General features: G+C 41.8%; 3 protein-coding genes across 5 annotated transcripts in view; 1 reads left to right on the top strand and 2 right to left on the bottom strand.

Annotated features, from left to right (window-relative positions):
- The window catches only part of slc4a2b (solute carrier family 4 member 2b), a 48,749-nt gene extending 38,708 nt beyond the window's left edge, over positions 1 to 10,041 (bottom strand). Inside the window, exon 1 of the mRNA XM_026292512.2 lies at positions 9,950 to 10,041. The gene's annotated coding sequence lies outside the window, so the exon portion shown is untranslated. The remainder of the gene's footprint in view (positions 1 to 9,949) is intronic.
- LOC113121753 (uncharacterized) lies at positions 373 to 14,671 on the top strand. 2 transcript variants are annotated; one of them, XM_026292515.1, is made up of 17 exons: positions 373 to 529; positions 1,928 to 2,034; positions 2,155 to 2,294; positions 2,446 to 2,552; positions 2,657 to 2,809; positions 2,918 to 3,365; positions 3,882 to 3,980; positions 5,912 to 6,002; positions 9,665 to 9,888; positions 9,985 to 10,227; positions 10,334 to 10,432; positions 10,620 to 10,813; positions 10,924 to 11,098; positions 11,200 to 11,356; positions 11,462 to 11,615; positions 11,885 to 11,996; positions 13,011 to 14,671. In XM_026292515.1, the coding sequence occupies exons 1-17, from the start codon at positions 509 to 511 to the stop codon at positions 13,181 to 13,183; spliced, it is 2,697 nt and encodes an 898-aa protein (XP_026148300.1). In that variant the 5' UTR covers positions 373 to 508; the 3' UTR covers positions 13,184 to 14,671. The 2 variants fall into 2 exon arrangements, with proteins under 2 accessions (XP_026148300.1, XP_026148299.1); XM_026292514.1 differs by having other exon boundaries at positions 2,443 to 2,552.
- Positions 14,590 to 20,903, bottom strand: abcf2b (ATP-binding cassette, sub-family F (GCN20), member 2b). Of its 2 annotated transcripts, none has more exons than XM_026292516.1 (15): positions 20,752 to 20,903; positions 19,817 to 19,964; positions 19,416 to 19,628; positions 19,023 to 19,205; positions 18,712 to 18,883; positions 18,264 to 18,359; positions 18,067 to 18,169; positions 17,738 to 17,833; positions 16,933 to 17,052; positions 16,710 to 16,799; positions 16,500 to 16,610; positions 16,353 to 16,415; positions 16,103 to 16,231; positions 15,769 to 15,972; positions 14,590 to 15,687 (listed from the first exon to the last, which is right to left on the bottom strand). In XM_026292516.1, the coding sequence occupies exons 2-15, from the start codon at positions 19,953 to 19,955 to the stop codon at positions 15,568 to 15,570; spliced, it is 1,839 nt and encodes a 612-aa protein (XP_026148301.1). In that variant the 5' UTR covers positions 19,956 to 19,964; positions 20,752 to 20,903; the 3' UTR covers positions 14,590 to 15,567. The 2 variants fall into 2 exon arrangements, with proteins under 2 accessions (XP_026148301.1, XP_026148302.1); XM_026292517.2 differs by having other exon boundaries at positions 19,817 to 19,967; positions 20,752 to 20,850.
- Between the last annotated feature and the right edge of the window lie 317 nt (positions 20,904 to 21,220).

Here is a 21,220-nt window from a genome sequence, read left to right as displayed (position 1 = left end):
AGTTAAATGACAACTATTCATGGCATTATTTTTGAAAGTATTCCTTGCTTTTTGTGCAGTAACCGGCCAATAAAGTTTCAATTGGCCAATAAGGGACAGCATGCATTGTGCAAAAAGGCACAGCAGTGTGCAGAGAGCAAGGGTGATCCCTTCTGGTGGCCTGCTGCTACTGACCTCAGAAGTTACACATCAATCAGCTTATATCTGGTCTTTGTCTTTATTTTTTAAGCATATGCCTGATTCACATGTTTGTGTTAGCTTTTTGTACTAGCTTTAACTTGATGTTTAATAAGGTCAGGCAGCATTTACTGCCACACTGTGCTCAGGCAGAGGACACATGCACCAATGTTCACAGGGCAGTGTTGGAGCTGTGGACCTGTCAGTCATTGAGCAGGGGAAGAGGCTGGAATAATAAGCTGTGCTGCTGAGCCAAGGAGGAAGTCAACAAAGTTGCTAATTCATGTCACTTTCACTTTGTTTTTTTCTACAGTGAGGTCAAAACAACGGCATGAGCTCTGCTGACCCCCCGGTAAGCTACAAATGACCTGTCTACCTTTAACGTGACTGTAAAATCGCACAGACGTTAGCGTGCTAGCTGCTTTAGCATCTATTCGTCGCCATCTTTCTCCTTTAGCTAGCTGTTAGCCGTTATGCGAACGTAGCTGATTAACACCCCTCACCGGGCTAATGACATAAATAACACACCAGCCTTACTAGCAGGTTAGCTTGTGATCTTTTGGGTAATGTAAATTCACCGACTTTACTAAAAAAATTGGTGCTTTTACCCTGGCACAGGCCAACCAACTACTGAAAACTTCGCGAACTAGTTAACATTATCACGTATAAAAGCAATTCTGCAGGTCAATCCCAGGCAGACTGGTTGAAAAAATGTCAATGTCAGTTTTGTAATCCACGCTAAAGCATAGAAAACTGTATTTGTATGATAAGATATTAGTCCCATGAGTTACCTATTGCCTACGCAGTAGCATTGCATTTACAGAAGAAAAGACAGCAATGGCGCAGGAATTGGAAAGCTACAGAACTTCCACAAGAATTATCCGATTTTTAAGGATTTCATCAATATTAAAATAAGTCAGTGATAGTTGTCAGTGCATCCAATAGGTCATAACAAAAACAAATTTTTAATAGCTAATTCGGCATACTTAGTGTTCCAAGACGCAAACAGGTATAGGCTACAGGGCCCAAATAGCAGCCATTGGTGCAACTAATTGTATTCATAGCATCATTAAAGTTACTGATTTATAATAATGAATATAATAGTAATTAAAATGTAATAATAAAAAAATACTATGTTGAAATTATATTGATATTTAAGGTGATATTAATTATGTACATCACCTCTATAGGATAAATAGGTATAAAAGGCTGTATTGGGTATTTTTTCTATGCTTCTTTAAAATAAAGTAAATTGCAGCATAAAATAGTAGAGAAGAATAAAGTGTAAGAGTTCAATTAAAAGACTTATTATACAATCACAGTGCTGTGCAATGTACCAAACATTAGTAGTGCAGATCCATACATAATGTTTTATTGTAAAATATGATGCAGGAATAATCTTGGATATTACAAGTAGAATTAATTGGATAATTAATTCATGCATTAATTATGTTGACAGCCTCACAAATGCTCTATGGAAGATCACTACTAAAATCAGTGTTTTTAACACAGATAAATGTGATTAATAACAAAAAGCTTAATTCCCAGAAGGCTATACTGACAAATTCTTTTTAATGATATTGAAGTCATGTAGATGTGAGCAAGACAAGCTGTACTGCTGTATCCACAATTAATGAAGTCACTGATAAGGGAAAAGCAACCACAAAATTCATTGGTCAGACCTTGTTTACTTGCTTTTCTGTCTTGTTTGGCAGTTGCTCAGTGGCCTGTTTTTAATTTTGTTTTGCAGACTATTGGGGAGTTGGTCCTCATCCTCAGTCAGATGGGTTTCACAGATGAACAGATCAAGGAGGCAGTGCAGGCGGGGCATTTCTCTGTACCAGAGGCGGCTGAGTGGTGAGTTGACCCAACAGTTTTTCTCAACATAATGCGGTTATTGCCTTTCAATCATATCATTTTAGTTTTTGTAAGATGACACCCATCTTTAAATCCTTTGTCCCTCTCATGTGTTGATAGGCTCTTACAGGGTCAGTATCCACGGCACAGGTTGCTCAGGCATTCATCACAGTCAGCTGAAACAGCATTTTCTGCTTTCAACCCACCTAAAGAAGCAGCAGGCACTTCAGAGACACATACGTCTCCCACTAAAAGTCAAGGTATGACGCCACGCAGTTTGAAAATACAGTAGCAGATGTTTGCTTACAGTATATAACCACATAAAAGTGTGCTATACACAAATTTATTACTTATTTATTGCTTATTATTTACTGCTGAGATCATCACAATGTTGCATCCTGTCCCCAGAAGCATCACCAGTTGAGTCCCGCATCAAACAAGACAAAAGTGACTTTGCAGAACGGGAAAGGCAACACGCTGTTCAGGAAGCCAGAGCAGAGAGGAGACAAAAGAAACTGGTAAGCAGCGTTGGTAAGGACTCTGGTCCTAAAGAGGGCTAACACAGCTAAGGTACCTATTTCTAATCTTGGAAGAGAACATTTTTTGCGTTTTGCACTGGCAGGAGCGGGAGTTGGTGTTAAAGCGGATAGCTGAGGATCGGAGGAGTTTGCAAGAGAAGACCAGTGTTGTCACAGAGACTTCTCCTCCCAGCAGTCAAGGCCAGAAGCTTGGAGGAAAGATCCAGACAAATGTGGATAACAACTGCTTCCTCATGGTGAGGCTATGAAGAACCTGCATTTTTGATTTTGTGTGTGTGAATTACAATTTTAATTTATTATAATTATAAATTGTTTAAACCTCACATTTTTGTTCTTTGCTGCAGATTCGGCTGCCATCTGGTGAGTCAATCCGTGAACGCTTCCCAGCTGATGCCCCTCTGCGCAGCGTCGTGGAGCACATCACCCGATGTCACCCCTCCCTACCCTCCTTTTCTCTCCTCCAGGGTTTCCCTCGGAAACGCTTTGGGGAGGCTGAGCTTACTTGCTCACTACACTCTCTGGGCCTCACACCCAATGCTTCACTGTGTATTCAGACCACTCCTCCAGAGACACCTCAGGATCCACCTAGTCCTGGACATCCACCATCAGGACGGAGTGAGCCATCTCCATGTGATGTTCCTCCTCAACCTCATATCCCTGTCCTGGGGGAGGCAGGAAGGCAGGATGTTGTTCTGCCACCTCCACTACCCAACCAGCTGTGGGAAGAGGCGGTCAATTATGCAGGTATCCCTGGAGTTGGCCCATTGCTTTCCAGACAGTCTCACTTCTGGGGTAAGTTTTATATTTTTTACACCTCTGTAGTAGTTAAGATAGAGTTGTAATTCTATAGGTTCATGTTATGACCATATATGCAATAAAACTATTATTTAGTAATTAATAGTGTTGAAGTAAACCACAGTGTAGTTGGTGAATCCTTTAGATGCAGATTGTGTTTTCAGTTTTGTTTTATGTATTTTCTAAAGTGGTGCACTTTCACAGAATTGTAAGCTCAGTGATTAGATGATTCTTGTTGAAATGCACAGTTAACTTCTTATCATACATTCTTATACATACAAGTTTGTATGTTTGACTTTTTTTAGGAAATGACACATAACATATCATTTGAATTGAGGATTTAGCTGTGAGTGTTTAATGTCTAATGAAACATTTTACTTCTGGAACAACATAGCTTTTGCCTGCTTGCAATGCTGTGGGCTCAAGTAATCTAATAAACCAGAATGCTGAATGTTATTTAAGCAATATTTAATTATCTGATAATTATTTTATGACATTACTGGTGCGCAACAGGCCATGGACAGAGGTTGGTTCCCGGCAATGCTGAGGATCCAGCTGGCAGAGAAATTGAAGAACAAGAAGGAGAGGGAGATCCACCTCAGTTATTTAATGGTACTGCTCCCTTTGTCAGTTGTCACATCATTCCTCCCTTGACCTACATTTTTCTTGTTTTGCTCCTCTCTTTGCTTTTTCCCAATTGCTCTCAGCCTGTTTACGTGTCACCAGAATCAGTCAGAATCAACATTATTGACCGAGTATGTTGGAAACACAAGGACTGACTCTGGTACAGTGGCTCGCAGTGATGGCAGGGGGAAGAAAACTGTCCGTGTGTCTGGTTGTGTTGGTGCACAATGTTCTGTAGCCGTCAAAGGGGAGAAGTTCAAACAGTTTGTGTCCAGGATGTGAGAGGTCTGCAGAAACCTTGACCCGTGAGATGTATAGGTCTTCGAGAGAGGGCAGGTTGGCACTGATGATTCTTTCTGCAGCCCATACTGTCTGTTGGAGTCTTGTCCAGTTGTGTTTGGTTATTGGACCAAACAACCCAGTGATGGACGAGCAGAAAAAAGACTTGATGATTTCCCTTGAGACCTGTGCCAGCAACCTCAGGTTGAGCCTTCTGATCTGATGGTGTTGATGGTACTGGACGTCTGCTTCACCTCCCATATTCTTAACCCCAGAAACTTAAAGGTCACCACTGTTGATACAGTGATGTTGAGTATGGTATGGGGGTGGGGTAGTATTTCCTCCTGAAGTTCACTGTCATTTCCGCTGTTTTGACCATGTTCAGCTCCATATTGTTGCAACCACACCACTATTCAAGCTCTGCTGTCTATCCCGCTGTGGCTGCATGTGTTAAACGACAACTCCAGACTCTGGACGTGATTCTCATGATATTGTCCAGAGTCTTTTTGTTAAAACAGAAACATTTAATCCACATGACTCTGACCTGCATGAGTCATCTGAACAGCAGTGTGTGTGGGTGTGTGTGTGTGGGTGGGTGTGTGTGTGTGGGTGGGTGTGTGGGTGGGTGGCATTTTTGCTGTCAACTTCACAGACGCAGTGGCTAAACAAAAGTACATAAATGTGCCAGGGGAAATACAGACATGAAGCCTAAAAACAGAGATTAAGTGTGACATAGGTCTTATATAAACTGAGAGAGGCAACTGGGCAAAGCACCTCGCTGACAGATGTACCGACTTGTATAAATAGTTTACAGAGCAACAGGTTAGAGATTAGCAAATGTCATAGCTAACATTTGCCAAGTCAAAGGAGTGTGATTCATTGTGACAAGCAAACTTTTTTTTTTTTTTTAACCATAGGAGTTTGCTGAGGAAATTAAGGGCAACTGTCTAATTTAAGTTTTTCACCTGCTACATGTTTATCAGTGTGACTAACATAATTCACTTCTGTTTTTTAATGGCCTCTTTTCACATTCTCCGTGGCATTAACATTTTGAAAATCTTTTTATTTGTTTTATACTTATTCTGTTAAATCTATATCTCCATTACTTTTGCTGATGGTTTAGGCTTTTTGCTGTGGTATCGTTTCAGTATTTGTGTTTTGTGTTTGCATGTTTACTTTAGCTGCAGTTTGTTGAGCTTTCACAGATTGATTTCATACTGTACATTGCATAAGATCCCCAGTGCACAAAACATTAGACTGCCCCAGTAAAATGGGTCACATGTAAGAAAGAACAGAATTATGTAAAACATCTTTCCTTCAAACATACTGTCAGTAAATAGGATAAAAAATGATGAGTCCTAGAAGTGTAAACTGAGTTCCCTAAGTGCTCCAGAGACTTAAAGGAACTTATTTACACCCAAAATTAGTCACAAGAGATTCAGACATCCAGAACAAAATGTGGTGATTGGTGGTGTGGGATACAAAATTGTTTTTCCCACTGTAAAAATGCTCAGTTCAATTTCGTACTAATAGTACTACAACTGACATGGACTGTGACTACATGGGCTGGTTACTATTTTGATTTCTGCTTGGTATTAAATCTTGGTGGATTACAATTGTCACTTGTGCAATTTTCGCAGAAATGCCAAGGTTGCCAGTGTTTCCGGAGAACAGGATTCGAGTAGGATTTGAGCCCAGGTACCGATGGCCAGAGCAAGGCAATCGACTCAGGTGAGTGTCTAGACAGGCACGTACTAATACAATGAACCACTGAACAGTGGTGCACATTATATGCATTACAGTTAAAAAAAAAAAAAAAAAACACACACACTAGGACAGATTCCAGTGTGTGGATCACTCTATGGATTAAGGTGTGGAACCTGCCCAAATATCTTGAAATGATAACAAAAACTAAGCCGTCAGGCAAAGTAATGGAATTATAAATGAAAGAGCATGAAGCGTAATAGGAAAAAAAACCAAAACATATTTTGAAATCTCAATGCAGTGGACAAAATAAAAAGAGGCCATAAAACAACAGGAGTGAATTATATTACATTAGTAAGTTACCAGCTAAAAAGATAAAGTTAAATTAGACAGTTGCCCTTAATTTCTGTGTCAGACTCCTGTGGTTAAAAAAAAAAAAAGTTTGCTTGTCACACTCCTTTGACTTGGCAAATGTTATGTCACATTTGCTAATGACTAACCTGTCGCTCTGTAAACTATTTATACAAGTCTGTCAGCGATGTGCTTTGCCAAGTTGACTCCCTTGTTTTGCGTAGGTTTGAAACATCTTTTACCAATGGGCTTTGCAGCTTACCCTGTTTACAAACCATGGTAGCTAGCTAGTTCAGGTATTGACACATATAAAACAAGGTATAGTACCTTTTTTAACGGCAGGGTATTGGAATACTTTTCTAGTACTGGTATACCGTGCAGCACTAAAAGGTACTACTGCTGCTCTGGCGTCACAGTTCAGTCATGTTCTACCCTCGACACCTTCTTCTCCGACCACAAACTAGTCTGCTTTAACTCCAAACTACCTCTCTTCAAAACCCACCTCTCCCGCACCATCACCTTCCGTAACTTAAAGAACATCGACCTCCCCTCCTTCACTGCTGCTCTCAACAACCTTTCATGTACTAATTACACACCGTCCCTCTCCAACATGTTATCCAATTTCAACTGTGAGCTACGAAATCTACTCAACACCTTCGCCCCACTCAAAACTAGATCTGTATCCTTTACGCACTCTGCTCCATGGTACACACCCGAACTCCGCCTCCTCAAAACCCAAGCCCGCCGCCTTGAACGTCTCTTCAAAAAAACCGGTTCATCCACCCACAAGGACTTATACCTAAACCACATACTGAAGTACAAGCAAACCATTACTCAAACAAAATCTGACTTCTATGCCTCGCTTATTGTATCCGCCTCTGGCTCCACGCGTTCCCTCTTCTCCACTGTCAAAAATTTATTGGGCCCTCCCGATACTCCTCTCTTCCCTTCACTCTCCACCACCTTGTGCAATAACTTCCTGGATTTCTTCTCATCAAAAATCGAAAATATACACCAGCAATTTCCCCCCATCTGTGACACTGCAAACTGCCTCCACTGTACCCTTCCCTCTCTACCAGTATCCTCCCTGCTTTCGAGTTTTATCATTCCACCCACCACGGTTATCTCTTCCCTGATCCTCAAATCCAAACCCTCAACCTGCAAACTTGACCCCCTACCAACCAACCTCGTCAAGCTCTGTCTCCCCTCTCTCCTTCCTCATCTTACCCACATTATTCACACTTCCCTCAGTTCTGGCATCGTACCCCCATCACTCAAGACAGCCATCATCTCACCAATTCTAAAAAAACCTGGTCTCGATCCTGCCGACCTTAACAACTTCTCCAATCTCCCGTTCCTCTCCAAAATCCTGGAAAAAGTTGTTCACCACCAGGTCCATACCCACCTTTCCGCCAATAGCCTATACGAACACTTTCAATCTGGTTTCCGCCAACTTCACAGCACTGAAACTGCCCTGGTCAAAATCACCAACGACCTCCTAGTAGCCGCAGACTCTGGCCTTGTCTCCATCCTCATCCTCCTTGACCTAACTGCAGCTTTTGACACCATCTCACACAATATTCTCCTCCATCGCCTTGCTTCCATCGGCATAGCCGGCTCGGTCCTCTCATGGTTCACCTCCTACCTATCTGACCGCACCCAGTCCGTCCATCTCCAGAACTTCCACTCCCAGCCCTCTACTGTCAGTTGTGGCGTGCCTCAGGGCTCTGTCCTGGGGCCCCTCCTCTTTATTATTTATCTCCTTCCTCTCGGAAATATCCTTAGGCTACATAACATCAATTTCCACTGTTATGCAGACGACACCCAGCTCTACCTCTCTGCTGCTCCATCTTCTACCCTCCCTCCTCCCTCCCTCCTTACCTGCTTGCATAATATCAAATCCTGGTTCACCCATAACTTTTTGAAACTCAACCCTGACAAAACTGAAATTCTTCTCGTGGGCACCAGATCCACCCTTTCTAAAACCAGCACCTTCTCCATTCAAATTGACAACAATACTGTCCCCCCCTCCCCCCAAGTTAAAAGCCTGGGTGTCATCCTAGACGGTACTCTCTCCTTCACTCAGCATATCAATACCACTACCCGGTCGGCCTACTCCCATCTCCGTAACATAAACCGCATCCGTTCCTCACTCACCACCGATAGCACGGCAATACTCATTAACGCCTTTGTCACCTCTCGTTTGGATTACTGTAACTCACTCCTCACTGGTCTACCTCTCAAATCACTTCGCAAACTTCAACTTGTCCAGAACTCTGCTGCCCGAATCATCACCAGAACTCCATCCTCACATCATATCACCCCTGTCCTTAAACAACTTCACTGGCTCCCTGTGTCCTTCCGTATAAACTATAAAATCCTCCTTCTCACCTACAAAGCCCTCCACTCTATTGCCCCACCATACATCACTGAACTACTTCATATCTATTCTCCGCCTCGTCCTCTCCGCTCCTCCAGTTCCACTCTCCTCTGCACCCCTACAGCGCGCCTGGCCACCATGGGCGCTAGATCCTTCAGCCACACTGCGCCCCGCCTTTGGAACATTCTCCCTCATCGCATCCGGTCGTCTCCGGACTTATCAACTTTTAAATCATCACTCAAAACATATCTGTTTCGTATAGCGTTTTCCACCTAACTCTCTTAACTTCTCAAAGCAGCCCGTGATGTCCTACCACCCTCTGCCTATTTCATATTGTCTCATACTGTTTCATATTTGTTGTTCTGTCATCTGGGTTTCTGTATTTCAATTTACTTGTACTGTACTTCGCCCACTTCCTAGATAATCCACGCTTTTGCCTTTACATTCTCTCCCGCCGTTTATGTATTCTTGTTACTGTTGTTTTAATGCACTCTATGTATATCATGCTGTATGCTTCCTTTTCTATCTGTAAGGTGACCTTGAGACTTTGAAAGGCGCCATGAAATAAAATGTATTATTATTATTATTATTATTATTATTACTGCACTAAGGTCATGGCTCTTGATTAAATGGTGGACAGTCTTGTAATGTTACCTGAATGAACCTCATAATAAATCTCACCTAAGGGTCTGCTGCCATGTGATTGGCTCTAAAGCTGTATTTAGTCAGTGATGCGTTAAGTTAAACACTAATCTCACCATGCTAACATGCTGGCAAACTGTGGGCTTTTTAAAGTCAGTATGATTCTTCTGGGAACCATGCATTTCTGCGTACAGTTTTATCAAATGGTTGTTAAAATATTTTAGTTACAAAAAATCTTGAAATAATGAAATATTTTATATTTATGTTAAAATATTGTGAGCATGTGAAAAAACAACAGTGTCTGTCTATGTTTCAGGGAACCTCCAGCAGAGGACCCAGCAGAACCTGAGGATGCAGGAGGTCAGGTGGCACCTGTAGCTGCAGGTCTAGCTGCAGTGGAGCGTCTTCAAAGAGCTGCACAGCAAGAAGATGCCTCTGCCTTGCAGGGACAGCCATCACCACCTAAAAGACCCTTCAGGACACCCAGCGTGCCATCCCTATGTGCCTTGGCTACCCGCGCAACTGTCCACCTCATGACTGGTGAGACAATATGAATGTTTAGAAATTGCAGAAAATGTATCTTGTTACTTTGTTTACTCACCATGGCCATTCTTGAATTTTTCTCAACTCTCTTAGCTCCCAGTATGCAGTACAGCAGCAGTCTGGCATGTCTGACCCCAGAACTAGCTGAGCTTCTCCTCAACCACATGTCCCATGAGAGGCTGCTTCGTCCACGCAACCTGGAGCTCTTCTTTGGCTGCCCACTACAGAAGTTTGTTCTTAATTGCTATCCTTACACCACCAATGAGCTGCTACGGCAGCTAAGGGCCTTCACAGCACTGAAGCACCTGAGTCTGGTCAGCTCACCTCTTATCACTGGTACAAAGTTTTTATATGCAGTTTTAACACCATGAGACAAACATTTGCAACAAGTTTGGTCACTGTGCGTGCTATTTTCTTAATCTCCTTAATCTGTTCTGTTTAGACTCTGGTCTGTCAATCCTCTCCAGCCTGGTCAAACTCCAGTACCTCAACCTCGCTTCCTGTAACAAATTGACAGACTCCTGTCTGCAGCATATCACAGGTCTGGGTTTCTTTAAACGTTCTTGTAAACTCTTACAAACTGTTACTAGTTTAACAGCACTTTACCAGCAAATGCAGTTACAGTTACATGCAGGAATACCACATCCTGAGTTATGCATTTTGGTTTAAATGGGTTTTTACATTTACGATTTCATCAAACGTCAAAATATTTTTTCTGTGCCTTCAAGGTTTGAAGAATCTATGTTTCCTGTCCCTGGACCAGACCAAAGTGACGGACACCGGGATGGTGCTATACGTCCAGTCAGCTCCATCCTGCCTGGCTCAACTCAGCCTGAATCAGACAGCAGTGACTGAAGCCACACTGGTAGTCCTTCCCACCTATGTGCCACAGCTGCGACTTCTCAGCATCAAACAAACTAAGGTACTTCAAATCCAGACCAATCTATGTTATAATTTTGCCTTAGCATTGTGTTTACCCTACATAACATTTATTAACACTGTTAATGTACTGATATCTCATGACAATTCCAGGTGGCAGATGTGTCAGCTTTGGCAGAGCTGTCCAACCTGCAGACTCTCTACCTGGATGGGACATGTGTGACAGAGGCATCATTGAAGTACCTCGCCACACTCCCTGTCCTGTCTTCTCTTAGTTTAGCTCGAATCCCCGTAGCTGATGGCAATCATGCCCTGCAGATCATCTCAGGTTTGTAATTGTGAAGTAACATCCAAAAAGGTGCATATAAAGAAAGTGATCCAACTCTGTATTAAATAAAATTTTTAGTGATATATCTTCTTTCCTCCCAGGTCTGAAGTTGACCCACCTCACCCTTCCTGGACGCCACTGTGTGAATGACAGTGGGATGTCGTCCCTATCTGATTTGTCTCTGCTCACAGAGCTGGACTTGACCGGCTACACCCAAGTCACAGACCAGGGAGTCAAGCAACTCTCCACACTGACTAGGTCATTCCCAAGCTGTATTACTGGTACTCTGTTCTAGTTTACATGTTTCAGCTAAGCATTTGCATTGAATATGATTACCTGTTGACAATAGTATTTTCTGTGTAGGTTAAAGAAGCTGTCACTTAGCAACACACAGGCGACAGATGCAGGGCTTCCCTCTTTGTGGGGCCTGCAAGAGCTGCAGGAGCTGTGTTTGAACCGAACAGCAGTCACTAGCCGAGGAGTGGCTGAGCTCATTACCTGTCTACCACACCTCCAGGTGATTTAACTGGCAATGCTTTGTGTGTTTGCATGATTTAACAGTCATTTCTGAAATGCTAAAAGAAATCATGTATTTTACACTGTATGACAACTTATTTGAAAAGAAGGTTGCCATGTGTTTTAGAAAAAAATAGAGGTATGCTGTTCTATTAAGTGGTGCATTAAATGGTGTATGAATATATTCCTGCTTTCTTGGAGTTAAGGTTTCAGGGTTTGTTACAAAACTAAGAGCCATCTATTTTTGTGTTTTTTTTATTTTTTTATTAGGTTTTGGGGTTAGCCAGCACTCAGGTGGGAGACACAATAGTGAGGAGAGGCCTGATCCGTTGCAATCAGCTGGTTAAGCTCGATCTCAGCCGCACGCGGATCACAGACAACGGTAAGGTGACAAACTGAACCCCCTAACATCCATTTGTCTATTTTCTGCTGCTTGCCTAAGGTTAGCGTCACAAAGATAGCAAGTTCACCAGAGCAGCTCAGATGCCGCCGAGCAAAATTTTTCAACTCTTCTGATGTGACCCAAAAGAGGCTGAATAAGATACATAATCTCTCCACTGTACTCTACGTCTAGTCCAGGGTCTCCTCCAAATTGGACGTGTCTAGAAAATCTCCTGTGGAAAGGAAGACATCTTCAACCGATGTCTACCACGTCAGATGGCTCCTTTTGGTTGGAAGGAGCGTTGCTTCTACTTTGAGCCCACATCAGATGTCCAAACACTGCACACACGATCTTTAAAACCCAGGCCAACGGGTGGCCATTGGTCGATCAGTGTGGTATCCATGATTTAGGTTTCTCCTTATTTTTCAACTCTGCCTCTTCCTTTTTTCATCCACAACCAAAGTGCCATTTACAGCTTCTTATCAGACATTAGAAGCAGCTATAAAACATCCGTGGTGGGCGAGATTGGTGTGAAAAGGGTCAACTGATGCTGCTTTGTTTATGGTTCGTATATCTGCAGCATGGGCCTTCCACTTTTCATTTTTAAATGATGATACGGGCTACCAAGATCTGCTGGTATGGAGAATTATTGGAGAACATACATGGTATTTGGCCATCAGTTGTTTGCGCAAAATGTTCAAGTACCACTTTTTGGTCCAGACGATGGTGATATTTGATGACACAAGGTGGCTTGTGTTGCCTCTGGTTTTTTGTTCTCCACTTGGTGCCTTGATGCCATAAGGCTGAGCTAAGGAACTCTCCGGAGGAAACTGAGCCTCCTGTTTTCGAGATCTCATTCTTTCGGATACTTTCCAAAGCTTGCAACTTTTGGTCCCTTTATTTAAATATGGGAACCTTCACCCCAGTCTGCAAATTAAACAAACACACAAACAAATGTATTCTTTTGTTTGCTTGGCTGAACACCGTCCTTGTTTTCTCATATTTTTTCCTCAGGTCTGAAGTTTCTGAAACACATGCATCTGGCTCAGGTAAATCTGGATGGCACTGGTGTGACTCTGATGGGTCTTGCGAGCCTGCTCTCCTTCACCAATATTGGCAGCATTCGAGCCAGCAACACTCGCACCATCCCCCTTGATGAGGTGTCAGACGAGGAGTGGGAAGCCTAGTAAGCACCGTCAATGTCATCTGGTCCACATCTACCACACCTGAGCATGCTTGTGACTGCTGCTGCTGATTGCTTTAGCCCCTGAAATGTGCTGCCACCAGGGCCATCTAGAAATAACTGAAACACTCCTACTTGCACTGTTTCAACTGCAGCTAATGCCACTAATCTTTCAAACAATTATGCCAAGTTGAAACCTTAAACTGGAGACTCAGTGTTTAAAGTCTCCCTGCCATCACAAGTATGCATAGTTTAAAACAATAGGCTGGTGAAAAACCTGATTTCTGTACTCTGTAATTTATGGGAATCCAGAGCCTGATTTAGCTTATTCACCTGAGCTGTTGACCTCCAATGTTTTCCAAGTTATTAAAAATACACCAGTGAGCGACACTGCTCCTCACATGCTTCTTCCTCACAACGTATGAGGAAGAGGTGACGGTACAGCCGTTATTTCTTAAAATCTCTAAGGTACACGTCAGCTGTGCGTGACTTGTTTTGTTGGACTTCTCCACAAGCTTCTTGCACTGTTATGTGTAACGGTAGTGTAATTTCTGATTTCAGAGCATTAAAATAGTAGCTGTTGAATGCTTTTATGTTGGAAATGTAACAAAACAGCATGCATTTTCAAGCTGCAATGACAGACTGTTATATCTACAAATTAGGCAAACACCTAAAATTATCAGTTGACCAAAAGTAAATCCTTTGGATATGTCTTCCAGTCATTTTGTCACCCAATACTGGAACCAGCACTGAATCTTGAGTTGAATTTAATATTTTTACCAGGGTAATTATTGATCAAGTGGATAGAGTTCATTTCAGCTCCCTGATGTTGATTACAGATTAATCCAATGTTTTTATTTTGGATTTGATTTTAACAAATAGCTTGAATATTTGATGCAATTGTACAGTGTTAGTACAGGAAACACTACGGCAGATCCAGTGACTGCCCAAAATGTACACGTCTAAACAGTGTTTCCATTTCAATATTACATAAACACTAAAATTTGGAAAAGGTGGCAGACTTGAGAATTTGAGTTTATAATGAATGAAATCACACCTAAATAATTATTAGTCTTCTGCAATCAGCTTCCTGGAGAAGCATTGGTCTCAGCTGATACTTTATAAACAGCTTTTAGAGTGTCATCCTTCCTTTAATGTTGCTTAGGCCAAGAAATATAAGTATTTTGGGACAACCTAGGCTTTTTTTGCTACCTGAACAACTGGTTGCACAGCATACACCTTACCTAGCCATAGCAGCTTGCAAATCAAATCCAAAGTAACATCTTGTAATTACTTCAAGTTTTGTCCTCTTGTTTACAGAGATGTAAAATAGTTTATTTTCCCTAAACGCTTTTGAAAGTCCTGTATTAATTAAATGAAGTTTAAAACGAGAAGTCCTCTCATTTTAAATGATGCTTTTATGTTATCTTTATTCTGACAAACCTTTATTGCATTACATTTTTCAATAAAGGTGTTATCACACCAAAATTCACTCATTTGTGTGCATATGAAATGTGAGCTCCATTTGCTTCCAAATTGTACAGTTTGTTTGATGGGGGTGGAGGGCAAGAGTGACCTACCTTTCAGGAAATAATGTGTTTACATCCTTATTTTATAAATGCAGGAAAATAATACAAGCAGCAGAAGAGGGATGCTGTTGGGTTATAGTATGCGTGAAGACAGTAACATGCTGCTTGGATTATTTCACCGTTTCACTGATTATTATATTGTATAATAAGAATATAAACAACCATTAGCCATTCATTCGCACAGGTATCCAACCACTCCTAAGCACACTGAACATTGAAGAACTTTAAAAAATAAAAATAAAAAATTAAGGGTCAAAGTTCAGTCAGTTTAAACTGTTGAGCAAAGGAGGGTCATTTCCCAACTGGAAGTAAATGTGTGTCACCCTTTTTCATTGACATGACTAGGAAGTAAATTTTGTTCTGCCTACTCCTTAAGGCAGAACGGCTGTTTTACACATAAAAAGAACAAGTCAATTTTTAAATATAACCTAGACCTGCAGCACACATGTTGGGTTTAAACAAAATACTTGGAAAAATAAAACTTTTCTATGAAGACCTCACAATGGAATGCATTACAAAATGCACTGAGATGCTTCAGATGAACCAGCCAATCAGAGTGCAGCCTGAGGTGGGGGGAGTAGGGGGGCTGGTTTGAGTTCAGCATGGTGCTGCATTGCCAAACCAAGATGGACATACAGTACAACATGTACAAGAGACAATTTTCCAATAAGATGCATAACAGATTCTTTCAGTTCTAGTTAGGACATTTCCCTGCAACTTAAACCCTGCTCATTCCTTCAGGAACAAGCAGGTCAAATTCAGGATGCAAGGTAAAGATGTGGCTGAGTAAGATGTTGCTCTATATGTCATGCGCTTGCTGCTTTTCGATCTTTGATTTCAAGTGCTCCTTATATGCCAAGATGTCTGTATTCCACTTTGTGATGGTTTGATTCTCACACACCCAGATCTCCTGAGCCACCTGGGAAAAGAAATTATAATGGTGCCAACTGCAACTTCAAACTCAAAAACACAAACAAATCCATCAAATCATAATATCTACCTGCTGAATTAGCCTGAAGTCGTGACTAACGAGCATCATGCCGCCCTCAAACTCATTGATTGCTTCGGCCAATGCGTCAATAGTCTCGATATCCAGGTGATTGGTGGGCTCGTCAAGGAACAACATGTGAGGGTTCTGCCAGGCCAGCCAAGCAAAACATACCCGGCACTTCTGACCATCTGACAGGTTCCTGATGGGACTGACCTGAAATAGATTTGAGACGTAAATGTAGAAAACTATTACAAAAAAGGGGATACGAATTTGACTTTTAAACTGGATTCACTTTTGTACTTTGCTATATTTTTGGTGTTCTGAAAAAGTAACCCAACCGTACCTGTTGTTTTCCTGTCAGGCCATAGCGACCAATGATCTTCCTCATCTCCTCCTTTTCTTTGATCTCAGGAAAACACTTCATCATGTACTCCAGAGGAGACAGGTCCAGCTCCAGCTGCTCTGTCAGATGCTGTAACAAAAATATACACAAAAAACATTTTATAGTAAATATACTTTTGATGGAAGGCATGGTTCTGTGTTGAATCAGAATGCGCTATGAGCATCATGCTCATAGAACTGTTAAGTCTTACCTGGTGATACCGGCCAATCTTGACATGAGAATGTTTGCGAATCATGCCGTCGGTGGGTAGGAGCTGAAGACCAAGAGATAACACTTTAAATTATCTGAACACATTTGAACGTTATTGTGGGACATTAGGGAACTATACTCTACCTACCTCTCCCATCAGTAGCTTCAGTAGTGTGGACTTCCCAGCTCCATTGGGCCCCACCAGAGCCACACGTGTATCCAAATCAATACCAAACTCCAGGTTTTTATAAATGTTCGGCTACAGGAAACATGACCAAATGAGCAGGAAATTTATCCATCTTTCAGGGAGTAAGGCTTGTCAGTGCTTCGTCGGTACTTCAATATTATCAGTACTTACTGTGTTGTCACTGTACTTGAAGCTCACATTCTGAACCATGATAACAGGAGGAGGAATCTTCCCACAGGGAGGAAAATAAAATGACAGAGTCTGTGGAGACAGAGAAGGTATTCATATAGTAATGCTGAACGTCTAGTATTTGCCTGACCCTGCGTGGATGTGTTTGGATGTTAAAAAAAAAAAAAAAAAAAGTCAGTACTTTCTAAATCACAGCTATAAGTACCTTGTCATTCACAACTCTTTCAGTCAAGCCTGATGCCACCATCTTCTGCAATGTCTTCTCTTTGCTCTGCGCTTGTCGTGCCAGTTTTGCTGAGCCGTGACCAAACCTAGCGATGTAATTCTGGAAGAGAGAGATGTAAAGAAAACAGTGACTAGAAATTTATGGTCTGCCCATAATAGTGATTGTATAGAGAACTCCAAAAGCAAGAAACTGCTTACGTTTCGAAAAGAAAACTTATTGTTCACCCACAGCAATTTGTTTAGTTGGAAGGATAAACCACCCAGACCCTGACATGCAATCATTTGATTATGTACTAATCAAGTCAGTAAAAAACAGACCATATATTAGTTCACTTAATATTATGGTTTTTGCGGTGTTCAATGGAAAGACCTTTACAATTTTCCTATGGGTCATTCTGTATGTCATATGAAAATATTCACACTCATAATATTAGGTGAAGCATATTTCCACCATAGGTGGCTCAGTCCCACTAAGAGACAAGGCAAAGCAGATTTACTTATATAGCACATTTTAAATACCAATTTAATTTAACTTAGAAGTTACAACTTCAGAGAATATAGTTTATGAATTTATTTACCCTGTAGGCAGTGAAGCCTTAAGGATGGCTACTTGTTCTGTTATGACGGAATGCAAGTCTGTCAATTCTTGTCTAAATCCAACTTCAAAAACTTTGCCTTGAGGAAAACTCTTGTCAAATGTGCAGCTCATAGTATGGCATGTTTCCTGAATGTGTGCCGATTTGTGTGCAGAGAATACAATGCACCACATGGTGTCTCTCGTATACCTTCATGTGTGCAATCTGGTCCTGTTCCCAGTTGAAACGCTTCATCTGGTTCTCTTCCAGCTCCTCTCTGGTCTTCACATACTGGTCATAGTTACCCTTAAAATAAAAACAGATTTGCATGGTCACCCAATAGGCCATTGCACAGAGACATAAATAGTAACAGTCTACCCCAGTTTCCTTACTTAGTGTTATGAGATCATATATGGCAGAGTCCATGCAAGATACTTTTAAGACCTTCCAAGGGATGCTAAGGCTGTTTTCCTTTCTGGAACTGAGCTTCTTAATTTTTCTTTAAGGCACCATCTGTGGCTTTAACATAGAGTTCTTACCGTGTAGTATTTAAGTTTTCTCTGATGTAGGTGGATGATGTTAGTGCACACGCCATTTAGGAAGTCTTGCGAGTGTGAGATGAGCACAAGGATTCGCTTGAACCTGGTAAGAACCATTAAGTTGATTAATACACATCTGTATTCATAAGTGACAAGTATATAACCATTTGGACGATTTCTATAGCAGGTGAACTTACGACTTGAGCTCCTCTTCCAGCCACACACAAGCATCCAGGTCTAAATGGTTAGTGGGCTCATCCAGCAACAACATGAAGGGCTTGATGAACAGAGCTCTGCAAAAATAATGGATATTTATAAAAGACTTAATTTAAGAAAAACCTGTTAAAATTGTGTGTATGTGTCTATATTCTCTTAAACCCATCTACTATTAAGATTACACAGCTAATGGGTAAACATTACAATTCACACAGGTGGGCTATGTGTGTGGGCTATCCCTGTGTCAGGCAACTTCGCTTGCTTTTAAAGTATAAGTTTTACTTAAAGCACTTAAGCAAAAGCAATTTAACAGTAAAACATGAACTTTCTGGACTAGATGAACGTTGTGCAGTTCTGCCATAAGCACATCTAGCTGTACATACAAAATGCCTTACACACAATGTCACTTAAGGGTGTACTAGGCTTTACCTGGCTAGAGCAACACGCATCCTCCATCCTCCACTGAAGTCCTTCAGTTTCTTCTGCTGCATGGCAGCGCTGAAACCCAAACCATGGAGGATCCGTGAGGCTCGCATCTCCGCTTTGTCTGCATCCAGCTCCTCCAGACGTTCATACAGCTCCATCAGTTTTTCACACTCAGCTATACAGGGGAAAGACAAATTTACTTACTGTTGATTTCAAATGATACAGCTACAGAATTAGTTGAAAATAATGTTTGCTGCATGTTTGTGAGCTCATAGTTTTATGCTACTCCTTTGCAGTTACATCACATAACTTACAGTCCTCATGGGCAAGTCTCTCTGCCTCCTTCTCCAGCATAATCCTTTCTTCATCAACCTCCATGACACATTGCAGAGCTGTCTTGTCACTGGGGGCCATCTCCCGGGTCAAGTGGTAAATATCTATGTGCTCTGGAATGGGAATCTCACGATGCCCGATTGCTGACAGAAGCATGGATTTTCCTAGCAGAAAAAAAAACAAAAAAAAAAAAACAATGTAACTTAATGTAGTACGTGATGATCGGATGTGTATTGTTTTGAACAAGGTGTCAATGCAGTAAAATACAGTCTTCATTCTGTGCTGTGGCTTTAAGCAGCAAAAGGATAAATGCCGTCAAGTACTTGGATTGTAAAGGCCACTAACTGCTAACATCTTATGCCAGGAAAACTCACCTGTGCCGTTAAGGCCAATGAGACCGTAGCGTCTGCCTGAGTTGAGCTCCAGGCTGGTGTCTGCTAGCAGCTCTTGACCATGGAAAGTGAGGGACAGGCTGCTAATGTGAACATCAGTGCTGTTGGGGTGTGAGGCAAGAACGCCTGTCACTGCCCGTGCCTCTGTCTTGCGAAGCTCAAACTCATCCAACTCTTTTGTCAAACTGGCAATACCTGTCAAAACAAAACCATGTCAACTATATTATACCTAGTTAGATATAAACTTGTGGACAGAATAAGTGGTTTTAGGGTGGTATTTGTCTGATTCCAACTCAAAATATATGTGATATTACACCAACACCAGAGAGCATCTGAGGAATGATTAACCAGAACCAGAACCAAAAGATGAATCCTCCTCTCACCATTGCTCTCCGCTCCGTTACGCTGGGTCTCTGGCTGCTCACTCTCCTCATTTACCTCATCAGGTTTCTTGGTACGCTGGCGGGCTTTGGCAGCCTCCTTCTTCTTTGCTGCCTTCTTCTTGGCTAAGTCAGATGGCATGGTTGTGCACTGCAATCCAAGAGTTGAAAATACAGGCCACATGGAGATCAGCTTGCTTACTGTCCACAAAATGTTATGTAAAGAAAAACATCACTATACCCAAACTCTCGGTTGCCCGTGGATAATTTTGTAATCACTTATAGTAGTCAGATATTATAAGAGAATGAATCAGGGTAAAACTGACTAATCGCTTACAGTACGTGGCTTAAGGAGCACAGCACTTGCCGGTTTAACAATGTGCCGGTGCGACGTCAACTTACGGCTGATTTTAGGTAAAGGATGGGGTTATGTTAGGTTATTTTAAAACACGTAGCAGTCAGCAGTTTAACGTGATGCTCGACAATGATAATGATATGACATATGTCTATAATTAATAACCACCGTGGTTCCTCTCAGTCCCACCTGCGCGCACGTTGAGCTGTTACCATGTTAGCCCAGCTGTTAGCAGCTAACGGTAGCTAACATTACCGACTGCCCCCTCAGGGATCAGCCGATATGACTATACACTCATAGTATCTTCAGCGGATTGTCCCGAAGTGCCGTGGACAGCAGGAAAAGTCACATTTCTTTATAGAGCAGCGTTAGCCCTCTCGCTAAGCTAATAATGGTAGCTAACTGCCATTAAAAAAAAAAGGCCTGAGCCGCTCAAGCTACCTTGACGCAAGGCCCAACAACCACCGACAAACTCTGATGGCGGCAAATTAATATTTTTCAAGCCTCCGTTCATTTCCACCGTAAGCTACGTGTGTTCTCATCTTGAGCTGTAGTTGTCAGGCAGCCTTAATATCTGTCTTACCTGGACAATGAATTACTTAGATCCGGAACCCAGCGACGTCTCGTGTCTACTTTTCGCCGGGTGGATGTAGTCGCTGTCTGAGCCGCGACACGCGCCACATATGGTCCGGGGGGGGCGGGGAAAACCGTGAACCCGCCCCTTCTCGTGGGGCTGCAGCAAAAATGCCCTTATACCGCCCACATTTGTAGCGAATGGACGGAAGCATATTACATTCATAAAAAAGCCAACCTTATCTTATAATTATAGATTATGTTACAATTACCAGCCTGTAATTACGTGGTCTTTAGTTATGAGAAAGGATGTGGTAATGGTAGGTATTAAAAAGCTTGACTTGACTGAGAATAATTAGGTTTTTAAAGGTTTATTAATCTATATATATTGAGATTTGGATAATTAAGTACGCAGAATTATCTGTTAACTGTTAAATTTAATGAATAATTAAATGTATAGTTGTATTTACTGATGCTCA

Source organism: Mastacembelus armatus, chromosome 20, assembly GCF_900324485.2.
Source record: "Mastacembelus armatus chromosome 20, fMasArm1.2, whole genome shotgun sequence".
Classification (NCBI taxonomy): Eukaryota; Metazoa; Chordata; class Actinopteri; order Synbranchiformes; family Mastacembelidae; genus Mastacembelus; species Mastacembelus armatus.
This window is presented reverse-complemented; position numbering and strand designations above follow the sequence as displayed.